The sequence below is a fragment of the Macaca nemestrina genome, chromosome 13 (assembly GCF_043159975.1).
Source record: "Macaca nemestrina isolate mMacNem1 chromosome 13, mMacNem.hap1, whole genome shotgun sequence".
Lineage (NCBI taxonomy): Eukaryota > Metazoa > Chordata > Mammalia > Primates > Cercopithecidae > Macaca > Macaca nemestrina.
This window is the reverse complement of record NC_092137.1, coordinates 73,732,117-73,747,448: the sequence shown is the minus strand read 5'-3', so window position 1 is coordinate 73,747,448 and position 15,332 is coordinate 73,732,117. Positions and strand designations below refer to the sequence as shown.

General features: G+C 36.7%; 1 protein-coding gene and 1 pseudogene across 6 annotated transcripts in view; both read right to left on the bottom strand.

The window, feature by feature from the left end:
* LOC105465444 (ALMS1 centrosome and basal body associated protein) overlaps window positions 1–15,332 on the bottom strand; it is a 222,632-nt gene that overhangs the window by 178,784 nt on the left and 28,516 nt on the right. For 5 of the 6 annotated variants that reach the window (XM_071076913.1, XM_071076915.1, XM_071076914.1 and 2 more), the window contains exons 2-3: window positions 15,196–15,321; window positions 3,518–3,713 (exon numbers count right to left, since the gene is read on the bottom strand). In XM_071076913.1, coding sequence (XP_070933014.1) covers window positions 3,518–3,713; window positions 15,196–15,321 — 322 coding nt within the window. The remainder of the gene's footprint in view (window positions 1–3,517; window positions 3,714–15,195; window positions 15,322–15,332) is intronic. The other variant, XM_071076916.1, reaches the window with a different exon arrangement.
* On the bottom strand, window positions 3,730–8,828 carry LOC112423718 (guanine nucleotide-binding protein G(I)/G(S)/G(O) subunit gamma-5 pseudogene; annotated as a pseudogene).

The following is a 15,332-nucleotide window of genomic DNA, read 5'->3' as shown; positions in this document are numbered from 1 at the left end:
GTAATACTTTAAAGCACCTACATATGCTGCCATATGGAGAATTCTACAAGCATTAGAATAATAATATAAAAGCAACAGCAGTAGCAGCTACCATTTATTGAGAGCCTGACAAAGTCGAGGTGCTTAACACACAATATTTCATTTAATCCTCACGACAACCTTGAAAGATAGGTATTATTATACATATCTTATCGGTGAGGAAACATGATTACAAAACTTACAAAGTATTAAGTAACTTGTCCGCATTCAAGTAGCTGAAATGCCACAGTGAGATTTGAACCCAAGCATTTCAACTTTTAGCAAATGTTCTTAACTATTATTAGTGTTTTTTCCCATCTTACATAATACAGACTACACCTGTTATGTCAAAGTATAGCACAGGAGCTCCTCGGCCCTAAGACACTCTTAGGAGGTACCTACTGTTGAAATTTTATTCAAAATAATATTAAGATATCATTTGCCTTATTCACTCCCATTCTCTCAAAAAGATACAGTGACATTTTCCAGAAGCTACAGAATGTATGATACGGCAACAGACTGAATACAGAAACAAGACATGAGAATTGTGCTGTCTTCTATTATGTCAGACATTATAGAATTGTTTAAGTAAAACATGACCATATTGCTAAACATTTTTGTATTAGAAAAGTTATGTTTTATAAAATATATACTTTTTCAATGAATTAATAAATTTTAAATGTTTCAGTTTTAATTTCTAATATGGGAAATATCAATAACCCAAATAAACAAAAGCTCTTTGGAGTTGTCAGTGATTTTTAAATGCATAAAAGAATCCTGTTACCCAAAAAGTTTGAACTGCTGCTTTAATGAAAAAAATTTTTAAAAAAATTATTGTGATTTCCTGAATGTTGACTTAAATCATTCTTATTTTAATCAGTATACTCTCTTGATTTCAGAATGCCCTTAACACTGTGTACAAAGTGAGGACTCCTCTCTCACACCACTGTTCCCCCTGTTCTGAAATTACCGAAAACCTAGAGTTCACAGAGCTCACCATGTTGTCATCTGTCCTTCACTTGGTCAAAACGCGTACTGTCACTGCTCATATACCCTGCACACCTTCCATATAATTCATCACCCTCTTGTTTTAATCTTTCGTCGATCCACTTCCCATATAAACTGTCAACTGTGTCTACTTTATCCATAGCTATAACCTCAGTGCCTAGCAAAGTACCTGCCACACTTAATAGGTACTCAAAAGAGAGTTATTTACTTACTGAATGAATTAAAGTGAGAAACTGATATATAATAACAACTTTTGCCACCAAGGAACAATTGGTATAGTTCCTCTTTGGCCTTGGCACAGAGAAGCAGTCTTAAACCTCCATAACAGTCCTTCACCCCTCTAAAAATCATGAAGAGTTTTTAACAAAGTCCCCAAATACACTAGAGCTAATGCTATAAGGGGGACCTTTGGGCAAGTAAAGCAAATTTACTATTTCCAGTTAACTGTAGGCTGCGTATTTAAAGAACCTGAGAGTCTTTTCTAAAAAAAAATTAGAGATATCCCTAACCAGGTTTCAGAACCCACAGAAATCCTCAGTACCTAAAATAGCTATTTAGGTATGAGTAAGGAATAGTAAGTAACAAGTAAGTTATAAGCAGCATTTCAGCATCTTCTTAAATATTTAAGAATATTTCAGGGTGGAGTTGGACAGTTAAATCAGGTAAATCGGAAAAAGTAGTTGCTAAAGGAGCAGGCCAAAGCTGAAGAGTTAATGATTCTCAAGTGTACAACATTATTTGTGTGTGTATGTGAGATGGGAAGGTGGTGTATGTTACTTGCCATGCCTTTTTCTTTCAGCTTTCAACCGCTTCTTGTTTCCTCAAGTATGGACATCTGTTACTAGCTTGGATCCCCTTTTTTTTGAGGTATCTAACCATTCTGGCACCAGCCATCATCAACGACATTTGCCATTGGTGAAAGCCTAATTATCACAGTTAGTACTTATGCATAACAAAACAGCAATGATAAAATTTCCTCTGCCTATCAGATCCAGGAACCTACTCCAATAATTTAAAATGTTCTGCCCCATCTATAGTAAATGAGAAGCCAGAGTTACAAAACTTTACATTAGAAAACATTTTAGGTCACAAAGTACAATCTCCTCCCCAGTGCTAAATCCTAATACAGAATTTTGCTAGACATTTTGCAGTGACATGAAGCTCACTTTTTGTTGTCGTTATATAGCCTTTTCTACTATTAAATCGTTTTGACTATTAGAAAGTTCTTTTTTATATCAATTTGAAAAACAGTTTCCCTTTAAGTTATTTATTCATTTTAAACTCTAGACTAGGAGTTAGCAAACATTTTTTTATGAAAGGTCAGATGGTAAATATTTTCGGTTTTGTTGGTCATATATAATCTGTCACATATACTATGGTTGTTTGTTTTTACAATCCTTTAAAAATGCAAAAATCATTCTTAGCAGATGGAAGGTACAAAATCAAGACTTGGCCTATAAGCTATAGTTTGCAGATCCTGCTCTACACCATTATAATACAAATCCCATGGTACTGTTATTTTCTGTTTACTGGATTGCCTTCCCACAAGAGGAGGTAGCTTTCATCTTTATATCCCTAGCATCAAACATACAGGAGGCACTTAGATATTTGTTACATGAATGAATAAAAACTAAGTTGCTTCCTCTTTAGCATAACAGCCCTTCAAATATTTGACCATAGCAAAGTCTTCTCTTTTGTCTATCAAAAGATAGTCATCTCCTCCCACAAAGGTACTCTAATTTTGTCAACATCCTTCTTAAAATGTGGACCTAAAATTGACTTTAATAATTCATATCATAGAATATGTTGGCACTAATATCTTGATTTGGATAGCATTAGTTTATGTTTGCAAATAACTTGCTGAATTAAGTCCTATTCATGCTTCTTTACAAAACTATAAAACCATCTTCATGATTGAATCCCTTAATGGTTTTAAAAGTACTTAAAGTTTATCTTTTATAAAGAGCTAATAAATCAGTTCTATGAGGAAAGCAGCAAGATCTACCTCAGACAAGCCACTCCTCTTTATGTCAACTTTTGGTTTGAAAGCTGAGGATAATAACACATGCCTTAATTAATTCTAAAAATCAAAAAAGGTAAATATGAACATTTGTTTTTTGTTTTTTTTGGGGGGGATCATAGAGTCTCCACTGCTGAGAGAACCAAAGTATAATATATTATTCATCCCAAAAACTCTGCAAATTCAAGACTGAGGAGGTACACACAGTAGACAGTTATCACCTTTCTGCCTTCTGTGAGCAACAGGATGTGACAAAATGAGAGGCAACTGTACACTTAATATAACTAGATCAGCTAACCAGTAAACAAAACAAAAACAAACAAACTAAAAAAACAGAAATAAGTTTACCCCTTTGAGTAGGTCTCTCTCTACAGAGCTCCTTCACTCAAAAAGGGTAAAGTTAACACTTGCAGTCCCCGCAAAACTTACAAATGTGAGGTATTACTACTAGTTAAAATAAAGAGGCATTACCTAGCAATGGAGAACAGAAGAGATCTCTGTTGGGTTCCTTTACTTGATTTTCTGATTGGGTCAATACACCCTCCTCTAGAGAGGGGAAGTCTGACACTTCAGTATCTTCTCTTCTCACATTAAACCTGGTCTGGGATGTATCCAAGGTTTGGGAAGGGTCCATTTCTTGAGGAAGACAATGCCAAGATTCTGTTTTCTACAAAAATTTTAAAGGAAAACATGCTAAGTCATTAACTGAGTTACCATACATATTAATATTTAGATTAAAATGTCCACTCATGTATCACATAGCTTCCTATTTAATGACATTCTCATCAAAGTTTAGAAAATGTAAAGCTGTTCTGTTTCTCACAATATTAACCACATTTTAGACCTCTTCCCATTATTACACGTCTCTTTCTTTAATACAAAAAAATCTTGGATACTAAGTTTCATTGTATGCCACTGCCAGCGTATACAAAACAATTACCCTTGTGAAACAGAAATTCATGAAAATTCAGAAAGGTAGATATTAAGGACTGACAAAAGTAGAAGTTTGTATATTATGGCACATGTGTTCCAGGGATAAGCTTTTGTACAGGCTTCAAATGTAGCTCTCTTTTGAATATTCACTGTATCATGAGAAGTGGCTTGGGAAACCTTTGAAAGGTTCATTTTACTACAAAAAGGAACAACAGACTTTCTGGGGTCTGAAGGAATTTGTACTTGAAGATACTCCAGTCAGCAGAGAGTCATGTTGAGCAATCTGCAGACAGAATTGTTTCAAGTCTGCAGCTGCCTGGGAAACATTTACATGGTTGAGTTCGGCCTTCAGCCAGAGCTGTTGAGCCACTTGCTTCACCGCGGCAACGCTAGAAGGGGCCAAACATGGTGCACGCGAGGGCTGGGCCAATTCCTGGGTCCTACTACACATCTCTTGAAGTGTGGAAGAATCACTGGCATTTCCACTATATTTTTTGTTAGGTTTCATCATTAAATCAATAGATTTGGTTCTACATAATATTTTACAACTCGATAATAATAAAATAATAATAAAACTGAAAAAAATATTCCAAACCTAAAGCTGAAGTATTCACTCCAGCTTTAAGTTGGGAATTCACTTGATTGAATTTTTATAGCTCTACTAGTTTCTAAAGGATCCCTGGCTCTTCTCAATATACAACATTATTATATCACCCATGAATGTGATACATTTGTCTCTTCCAACTATTTACTCTTAAATTAGTGGCAAGATTCACAGAACTGCTTCTCAGACTACTTATGGGGAAGGACCAGTTTCTCCTACTTCCAATTCATCACAGACTGACACTTTACTAAAATGTTAACAAAAATTAATGACAAATAAGCTAATTTTTAAAACTAGTAAAAATAACTAGAAAAATGAAATTTAAAAGTCTTAATATAAGCCCCAGATATAAAACACCAGCCCAAATGTTTGATTTCTAGGTCTAAAAAAAGATGAAATTACTCTATCAAACTACTATAAAAGTTTCTAAACACTTCCTCTCAATTTCTATACTTATCTCTTGATAGACCAGTAACAAGCAAATCATGGACTGGCACCAATCTACAGATCACACTAAATAACAATGCTGAATTAAAGTCGAATTAAATACTAATGGTGACAAGTTTAAAAGGTATTTTCCTTTTGGATTTAATACCAGTTAGTATATTCTATCATGATATGAAAGTATTTTCATTTTCAAATAATTTGATTAGAAATGAACACTAAATTAGCTCAAACTACATTATAGCATCTTTTTCCCCAATTAAACCTGATAAAGGATGGCAACATTTTTTTTATTTTTATTTTTTAGACAGGTTGTTGCTATGTTGCCCAGGCTGGACTCAAACTCTGGGCTCAAGCACTTGAGCTTCCCACCTCAGCCTCCCAAGTCAATAAATTTCTTTATATTGAAACATGTTCACATTTCTTACACAGTAGTGGTAGAGCAGACGTTTAAATGTTTGCTAGCATATTCTTTAACATTTTCACACATATATGGTCATAACTAAGATTAACCAGTATTTTAGAATGCCCTCATTTTCTTGTTTCATAACATTGTTCAGTATTTATTTTATACAAGCAACTTCAATTTTCTTTAAAAATTTAAAAGATTTATCAGTGAATCTATTAGTTCCAAAAACCTTTTTGATAGCTGGTACTATCATAATTTTCTCAATTTCCTCCTTAGTAATCCTAGTCTACCTCTATAAAATACTGATAGTTTTGTAGAAAGTCTATTTCATTGAGATTTTTTTTTTCTTAACTGTATTTATTAGGAATATATGTATTTTTTCTCTATTTCTTGAATTTAACAACTGTATTATATTTTATAACTTGTTTTCCTATTTGCCATGTTTCCTCCATTTGCAATTTTTCTTTTTTTGTGTGTGTGAGACAGGGTCTTGCTCTGTCAACCAGGCCAGAATACAGTGGCACAATCTCAGCTCACTGCAACCTCTGCCTCCAAGTTCAAGTGATCCTGTCATCCTCAGTCTCCTGAGTAGCTGGGACTACTGGCAGGCACTCAGTTAATTTTTTAAAACTTTTTGTAGAGACAAGGGTCTCACTATGTTGCCCAGGCTTGTCTGGAACTCCCAGACTCTAGCAATTTCCCTGTCTTGGCCTCTCAAAGTGCTGGGATTACAAGTTTTTCATTCTTTATCTAAAATCTTTGGTTAAATAATTAATTCATTCAATTTGCTTTATTTATTTAAATAAAAACATGAGAAAGTGGCACTATATTGATAGCAACTTTAGATATATAATGTATTTTCATTATTTTGTAAGTATTCCACTACTGGACTCTTCTTCCTTGATCAACTCAAAGGTTTCTAAGAGAATATTGGAATCTTTTAATTCCCAGGTGGCCCAGAATCCATAAAAAGAAAATGCATTACAATTTACAAATATTTTCACAAACATTTTCTAACAAGACTTTTGTCTTTGAAGAGGCATTTCCAATATTTAAAATTCATTAATAAAATGTTCATATAGCAAGTTTAAGAAAAAAGATACCCACTATCCACTACATAATATCAGTTATACAAATACATGCAAAGAAAAAAATTTAGAGAGAAATATTCTAAAATATTAACACTACACTTATGGAATAGCAGACTTCTGACATTCCAAAATACCTCAATCCCTTCTACACTGAATAAATTAATCAGCTCTATAACATCAAATTGCTATTGGAAACATGCTTTTCGCCTTTCTGATACTTGAAAATAAAAGGAATACGAGAATGATTAAATTTTACATTTTTTATTTTGAGGGCACTCCATTCTATAGGGGATAGGTTAGTGAGCCAACAAAAGGTTTTAAAGCAGGAGAATTCCAATCATTTTGTGACTCACTAAAGCAAAAATCACTGGTCCCCTGACTCATCTTCTTAGCCTCTCTAACCATGGTTTCAGCCTGTATCCCATAGTTTACTCCTCCCTAATAGCGACAGATGTATCCATTAGTTTTCCTGCCCATCCTCTGATCTCCACAGATCACTTACTCTCTAGTTCCTCTACTGCAATAATTTTTTAACTTTATGGAGACAACTATCTTATCACATTTATACTTGTCTTTATTCCTTTCTTATCTGTATTTCCATCTTTGCCCCTCTGAGAGTTCAGTCATCCTTATAATCACTGCTTTGCAAACACCCTTCACTTTCTTGCCTTTTTCTCCCATTATCCTATTTGCTTAGCAAAAGTTAACACTGATGGAACCGTCCCCTTGCGTGAATCCAATCAGCAGCACATTGCTGGAGAAATCACATCCCACACTGACTAAGCCAGTCTTTAAACTGATGTCACTAAACCTGAAGGGCACTCAGTATTGCCTGGAAATCCTACTACATTTTCCTGGTGAGTTGCGATTTCATACCTTCTCTCCTCAGAACTATCGAATGTTCCTAATTTTCAACTGATGACCTTCAATAAGTGTACAGCACGAGAGAGGAACTCCCTTGTCTTCAACCACAGATCTACAACCCCCATTACCAGATTTCTATCTTATGACTTGAAAAAAAAAAAAAAAAGTTGCTCTACCTCTCAAAGGCCTTCCCATCTCCTTCCAATTTTTTTCAGTGATTTCCTTCCTATGTGATTCTCCCACTTTCCTTCATCCATTTTTCTCTCATTACTGAATCATTCCTCTCCTATGCAAACATATTCTTATAATTTCCCATTATAAACTGAATTTTTAAAATAATCTGTTCAACCTTTTTTTACTTTCTGCATTATGTATTTTCTTGCTACATTTCAATCATCAAATATTCTTTGTGTTATACCTTTTAAATCAATATAAAAAGGCCAACAAATCTCTAAATATTTTTGACAGATGTGGGGAGGGACAACATATAAGCATTCTGACAAATACAAACAAATTTTGCAGGAGAAGTAAAAGTTTGAGATACATCTTTGGGATTTATCAGTATACAGATGTATTTAAAGTCCTGGATCTGGATGAGACCACGAACATTCCAACGTTTCAAGCAGAGGTTAAAAACTCAATGTGTATAAGGGCATGGGGGTAAGACAAATGGAGTAATCCATCCTGGAATTGGAGAGTAATGGGATTTGTGGCTAACTATGCACTGCTTGTTCACTTTAAAGTATTCTATTTCAAAAGTGTTAAAACATTGTGCCAAAAAAAAACAAAAAAATTGGTTTCTGCAAACCACATTTGAGTCCACAGCTTACAAATTCTGATTCTAAGGTTTAACAAAGGAAGATAAAGCAGCAAAGGATACTGAGAGAGAACAGCCAGATGAGTAGAAAGAAAACCAGGAGAACCCAAGAAAGGAAATAACTTAAAGAAGTTATGTAATGATTAATAATAGTGTCAAATGCTATTTATTATACCTAAGATGAGGACAGAAAAGTATTCACTGTATTCAGCTACATAAATATTGCTGGTGATACTACTTGCTTTCAAATGGTTGGGGTCAGAACACAAAGTAGATCAAGTAGAAGAACAGGCAGATCCTAGCCAGTGTAATAAAGCAAAAAAAAAAAAAAAAAAAAAGGAAAAAAGAAATGACAAATCTATTTAAAAGGAAAAAACAAAACACAGTTGATACAACTCTGCATAGAAACTCCTAAAGAATATATATTTTTTAAAAAGCTACTAAAACTAGTAAGTGAGATTAGCAAGGTCATAGGACACAAGGTCAATACAAAAAGTCAATTATACTTCTATACACTCATAATGAATAATAGGAAATAGAAATTTCTAAAACTACCAGTAAGTCTAACAAAACGTGTAAGATTGGCACACTGAAGACAGCAAAACATTGATGAAGACATTAAAGAGAAATAATAAACTAAAAGAACTGTCATGTTTATGGATTAGAAAATTCAATATTATTAAGATGTCAAAATTATCTTTAAATTGATTTATAGACTCAAGGAAATCTTAATAAAAAATTCCAGCAGGCTTTAAAATATAAATTGGGTAAGCTAATTCTAAAATTTATATAGAAATTCCAAGATCTAAAATAATCAATTCTTAAAAAGAGGAACAAAGTGAGAAAACTCACACAAGTTTTTAGACAGTATAGTTTTTAGACAGTATGATTTTAAGACAGTATAGTTACTAAGAGTGTAATATTGGCATGAGGATACATATGTAAATCAATGGAATAGTGTGCAGAAATAGACCCACATATATAAGGTCAATTAATTTATTTACAAAGATATCAAGAAATCCACTGGAAAAAATATAGCAAATGGTGCTGGAATAACAATTACATATTTGTATGTAAGAAAATACAGCTTGAATGCTTCCTTCACACCATATACAAAAACCAACTCAAAATGGATCTTAGACATAAATGTAAAACCTAAAACTACAAAACTTCTGAAAAAGCAGTTCTCAGTTGGGAGAGATTTTGACACACGTCTCCCTTCAACTATGGAACATTTGGCAATGTCAGAAAACATTCTGGATGGTTACAACTTGGGGGACTATTACTGGTATCTAGTGGGAAGAGGCCAGGAATGCTGTTAAACATCTTAGGATACACAGGACAGCCCCCTACAATGAAGAATTATGCAACCCAAAATGTCAATAGTGCCAAGGCTGAGAAACCCTGGTCTAGAAGAAAACATAGAAGAAAAGTCTCACTGACATAGGATTAGGTCAAGATTTCTCAGATAGTACACAAGACGTACAAACTACAAAAGGAAAAAAAATTCAATAAACAAGTTTCATCAAAATTAAAACTTCTGTCTTTCAAAGACAGAAGAATACAAAAACATGCCACAGACTGTCTTTGCAAAAGAAATAACTGATAAAGGAGTTGCATCTGGAGCTATAAAGAACCCCCAAAGCTCAAAAAATGAAACAAACCAGCCATAAAAAATCAGGAAGAGGCCGGGCGCGGAGGCTGAAGCCTGTAATCCCAGCACTTTGGGAGGCCGAGACTGGCGGATCACGAGGTCAATGGCGGATCACGAGGTCAGGAAATCGAGACCATCCTGGCTAACACAGTGAAACCCCGTCTCTACTAAAAAATACAAAAAACCAGCCGGGCGAGGTGGCGGGCGCCTGTAGTCCCGGCTACTCGGGAGGCTGAGGCAGGAGAATGGCGTAAACCCGGGAGGCGGAGCTTGCAGTGAGCCGAGATCCGGCCACTGCACTCCAGCCTGGGCGATAGAGCGAGACTCCGTCTCAAAAAAAAAAAAAAAATCAGGAAGAGATTTTAACAGATCTCTCACTGAAGAAGAAACATGAGGGTGCAAATAAGCACACAAAAAGATGATAAATATCATTAGTCATTAGAGAAATGCATGTTAAAATCACAGTGAAACACCATAATACACCTTCTAGAGTGTCTAAAATTAAAAAAAGAAAGAAGAAAAAACTGATGATACCAACAGCTGCCAAGAATGCAGGGCAACCAGAACTCTCATATACTACTGGGATACAAAATGGTACAGCCACTTTGGAAAAACAGTTTGGTACTTTCTTATAGAGTTAAACATACAATTGCCTTATCACTCAACAAACCCATTCCTAGGGGTTGTTTTTGTTTTTTGTTTTTGAGATACAGTCTCATTCTGTCACCCAGAACGGAGTGCACTGGCACCATCTTGACTCACTGCAACCTCTGCCTCCCGGGTTCAAGTGATTCTCCTGCCTCAGCCTCCCGAGTAGCTGGGATTACAGACATGTGCTACCACACCTGGCTAACTTTTATATTTTTAGTAGAGACGGAGTTTCTACTACATCATATTGGCCAGGCTGGTCTCAAATTCCTGACCTCAAGTGATCCACCCACTTCAGCCTCCCAAAGTGCTGGGATTACAGGCGCAAGCCACCGCGTCTGGCCATTCCTAGGTATTTGCCAAGAGAAATAAGGCAATATGTCCACCGAAAAACCTATACACAAACAGAATACTACTCAGTAATAAAAATTAAAGTGGACAAATTATTGATACATGCAACAACATGGATAAATCTCAAAAGCTAAGCCAAGTGAAAGAAGTCAGATTCAAAAGTCTATACACTATATTATTCTGAAAAGGTAAAACTAAAGAGAAATAAATTGGATAAGTAGTTGCAGCGACTAGGAATTGGGGAAGTGACTGACTACAAAGGGACACACAGGAACTTTTTGTGAAGTTCCTTTTTGTGAAGGCAATGTTGTCTATCTCAAATGTGGTGGTGGCTGCATGATAGTATGCGTATGTCAAAGCTCACTTGACAAACTGTACACCTAAAACAGTAAATTTTGATATATTTAACTTATACCCCCAATAAACCTGACTTTTTAAAAATTAGGATAGGATATTTAATGTATAGACAATCCTTAAAAATTTCACTGTAACAGGGAGCAAAATATTGACCGAAGCAGTAGCTGGAAGGGAACAGAGGACAAGACATTTGTAGTAAGGTAGCTGGTGATGACAAGGTCTAGACTGTGATCATGGAATGAGTAACTACGTACAGGTAGCAGAAGACTGGAAGGAGATATGGAAGTAAAGATTGCTGGAGGTTAGATGAAGTATCTGAGAACTTCAGGCACTGAATGGGAAATGTATGTTGAAGTGAAAGAAACCAATAAAAGAGACGAAGACAATGTAGCAAGAGCCAGTTTTCTATGAATAAATAAACGTAACTCAGATGACAGTAACCAAGATGAACAACAATAGTACAAGAAGGAGAAAAGAAGGAAGTGAACTAGAAAGCGGCATAATGTTCCAGCTATTCTGAGGAACCCAGGCATAGAGGATGAAATGAAATGCTGTAGGGTCCATCATGGTTCGTATTTTATGAAACAGGAAAAAAAGGAAGACATCAATTTTTGGACTGTGCTCCACCAAAAATATGCCCTCAGAGAATATTATTTAGAAATACATCCCGTTATGTTTCCTAGGGCTGCTATAACAAAGTGACACAAACTAGGTGGCTTAAAACAAGAGAAATTTGGCCGGGCGCGGTGGCTCAAGCCTGTAATCCCAGCACTTTGGGAGGCCGAGACGGGCGGATCACAAGGTCAGGAGATCGAGACCATCCTGGCTAATATGGTGAAACCCCGTCTCTACTAAAAATACAAAAAACTAGCCGGGCGAGGTGGTGGGCGCCTGTAGTCCCAGCTACTCGGGAGGCTGAGGCAGGAGAATGGTGTAAACCCGGGAGGCGGAGCTTGCAGTGAGCTGAGATCCGGCCACTGCACTCCAGCCTGGGCGACAAAGCGAGACTCCGTCTCAAAAAAAAAAAAAAAAAAAAAAACTACAAGAGAAATTTATTATCTCGCAGTTCTGGAGGCCAGAAGTCTGAAATCAAGGTGTTGGCAGGGTCATGCTCCCTCTGAAGCCCCTAGGGGAAGGTCCTTCCTTGCTACTTCTACCTTCTGGAAGCCCCAGGCATTCCCTGGATGTGGCAGCAAAATTCCAATTTCTGCCTCCATCTTCACATGGCCATCTTATCTTTGTATGTTTTTCTCCTCACATGGTGCTTTCCTCTTTCATAAGGACACCAGGCAGATTGGATTAACAGCAAACCCTACTCCAGTGTGATCTTAAATAATTACACCTGCAATCACCAATAAGGTCACATTCTGAGGTAGGGATTAGGACTTCAACATATAATTTGGGAGGGCACAATTCAACCCAAAACAACCCTCTTCCATTTAATGGCCCCAGGTACTATGCTTTTTATGCTCAGGGATTATCTTAACTACTTTCCCTCAGTGATAGTGTATCTCCCTTCCTCTATATCTTGCATCTAACATATAATCACTGCAATTTAAAGAAAATTGAAAGTAACAGAAGAAATCTGATACTCAAGTTATTAATCAACCTTAGATATTTAACCATTATTAGTAACACTACATTTTTCCTCCAATAACTCTATATGAGCTTTTTTCCTATCTGCTCATGACTGTTCCATTTCTTCAAAGTTTATAACTATGTTCTAGAAAAGTGCTTCTCAAAGTGTGGTCCAAAAATCCCTGAGGGTCACTGATACCCTTTCAGGGACTGAATGGCAGCCTCCTTTCCCTAACTCCTTTTTCATCTATGTAAGGCCAGACTGTCTTCATATACTTCAACCAAAACAATACATCCCAACAAACGAAATGCAGAGCAGACTGAGAATCCAGCTATGATAGGTAATTTATGTATCAAATTGACTGGATCATGGAATGTCCAAATACATGGTTAAACATAATTCTGGATATGTCTGTGAGGAGTGTGTCTGGTTTTTTATGGTTTTTTTTTTTTTTGAGACTGAGTCTCGCTCTGTCACCCAGGCTGGAGTGCAGTGGCACAATCTCAGCTCACTGCAACCTCCACCTCCTGGGTTCAAGCGATTCTCTTGCCTCAGCCTCCCAAGTAGCTGAGATTACAGGTGTGTACGACCACGCCTGGCTAATTTTTGTATTTTTAGTAAAGACAGGATTTCACTATGTTGGCCAGGCTGGTCTTGAACTCCCGACCTCAGGTGATCCACCCACCTCAGCCTCCCAAAGTGCTGGGATTACAGGCATTAGCTACTGTTCCTGGCCTGTGAAGTGTGTATGAATGAGATTAACATCTGTTTTTTTTGTTTGTTTTTTTGAGATGGAGTCTCACTCTGTCACCCAGGCTGGAGTGTAGTGCCCGGATCTTGGCTAACTGCAAGTTCCGCCTCCCGGGTTTACACCATTCTCCTGCCTCAGCCTCCCGTGTAGCTGGGACTACAGGCGCCCGCCACCTCGCCCAGCTAGTTTTTTTGTATTTTTTAGTAAAGACGGGGTTTCACCGTGTTAGCCAGGATGGTCTCGATCTCCTGACCTCGTGATCCGCCTGTCGTGGCCTCCCAAAGGGCTGGGATTACAGGCTTGAGCCACCGTGCCCGGCCTGAGATTAACATATGAACCTGGAAACTAAGTAAAGCAGGTTACCCTCTCCAATGTGGGAAGGCCTGATTCAGTACCTTGAAGGCCTAAATAGAACAAAAGGCTGAGCAAGAGAGAATGTGCTCTCTCTGCCTGATGGTCTTCCAGCTGGAGGGTATTCTACCTTCAGATTCAGATCAAAACTTACACCACTGGCTTTCCTCGTTCTCAAGCCTTTAGACTTGAATTGGAACTATACCACCAGCCCTCCTGGGGCTCCAGCTTGCAGATCTTGGGACCTCTCAGTCTTCATGATCATACAAGCCAATTCCTTATAATAAATATCAATAAAGATATATATATAGACAGATGTAAATAGATAGACAGATGTATCTATCTCCATCCTATTGGTTCTGTTTCTCTGGAGAACCCTGAGTAACACACCAACTGAGTTCTAGTAAGCCAGAATTTAAACAATGCTATTCTTCCAACTAATTTTTTTGTTTTGGAAAATAGTCATTTTTTACTTTAAAATATACTACTTTTGGTAATATGTAATAGGTTTGTTCTTTCAAAATAAATTTTAAAATAAATATTTTTAAATGTTTTAATTTCTTGTATGCTAAATATCTATATAGATAATCCACATAAACAAAAGCTCTTAAGAATACTTGTGAAGAATATAAAGAGTCCTGAGGCCACGCACAGTGGCTCATGCCTGTAATCTCAATAGCTTTAGGAGGCCAAGGTGAGAGGATCACTTGAGGCCAGGAATGCGAGACCAGCCCAGTAAACATAGAGAGCCCCCATCTCTATAAAAAAATTTTAAAATAAAAATAAAAGTCCTGAGATCTGCCTTCAAAAAAAGTGAACTGCTCTTCTACATATACATAAAGTTTACAACAATCTATTAGAAAAATAGAATATTTGGCCGAGAGTGGTAGCTCACTTCTGTAATCCTAGCACTTTGGGAGGCCAAGGTGAAGGATCATTTGAGGCCAAGAGCTCAAGACCAGCCTAGGCAACAAAGTGAGACTCCATCTATAAAAAATGTAAAAAAAAATAATTAGGTGAGTTTGATGGTATATGTCTGTAACTAAAGAGGCTGAGGCAGGAGGATCACTTGATCCCAGAAGTTGGAGGGTGCAGTAAGTTATGATCATGCCACTGCATTCCAGCCTGGGTGACAGAGTGAGACCCTGTCTTAAAAAAAAAAAAAAGACAGAAAAGAAAACAAAACAGAATATTCATGAATATTAATTTATTTCTTTCCATTCTTCATAGCTAAATCAGAATTTCTTGTGCTGTTTATCAAAAAAATTAAAAGTTAGCCAGTTACAGAAGACATACCTGATCATCCCCAGAACCCTGCTGAGCTGTTGTTTCCAAACAGACCACATTAGTATCAGAAATTTGTGTTCTACTATTGCCTTGATATAATATCTGTTGCCATACATGACAGGTCAATGGAACAATCTGAAAATCAA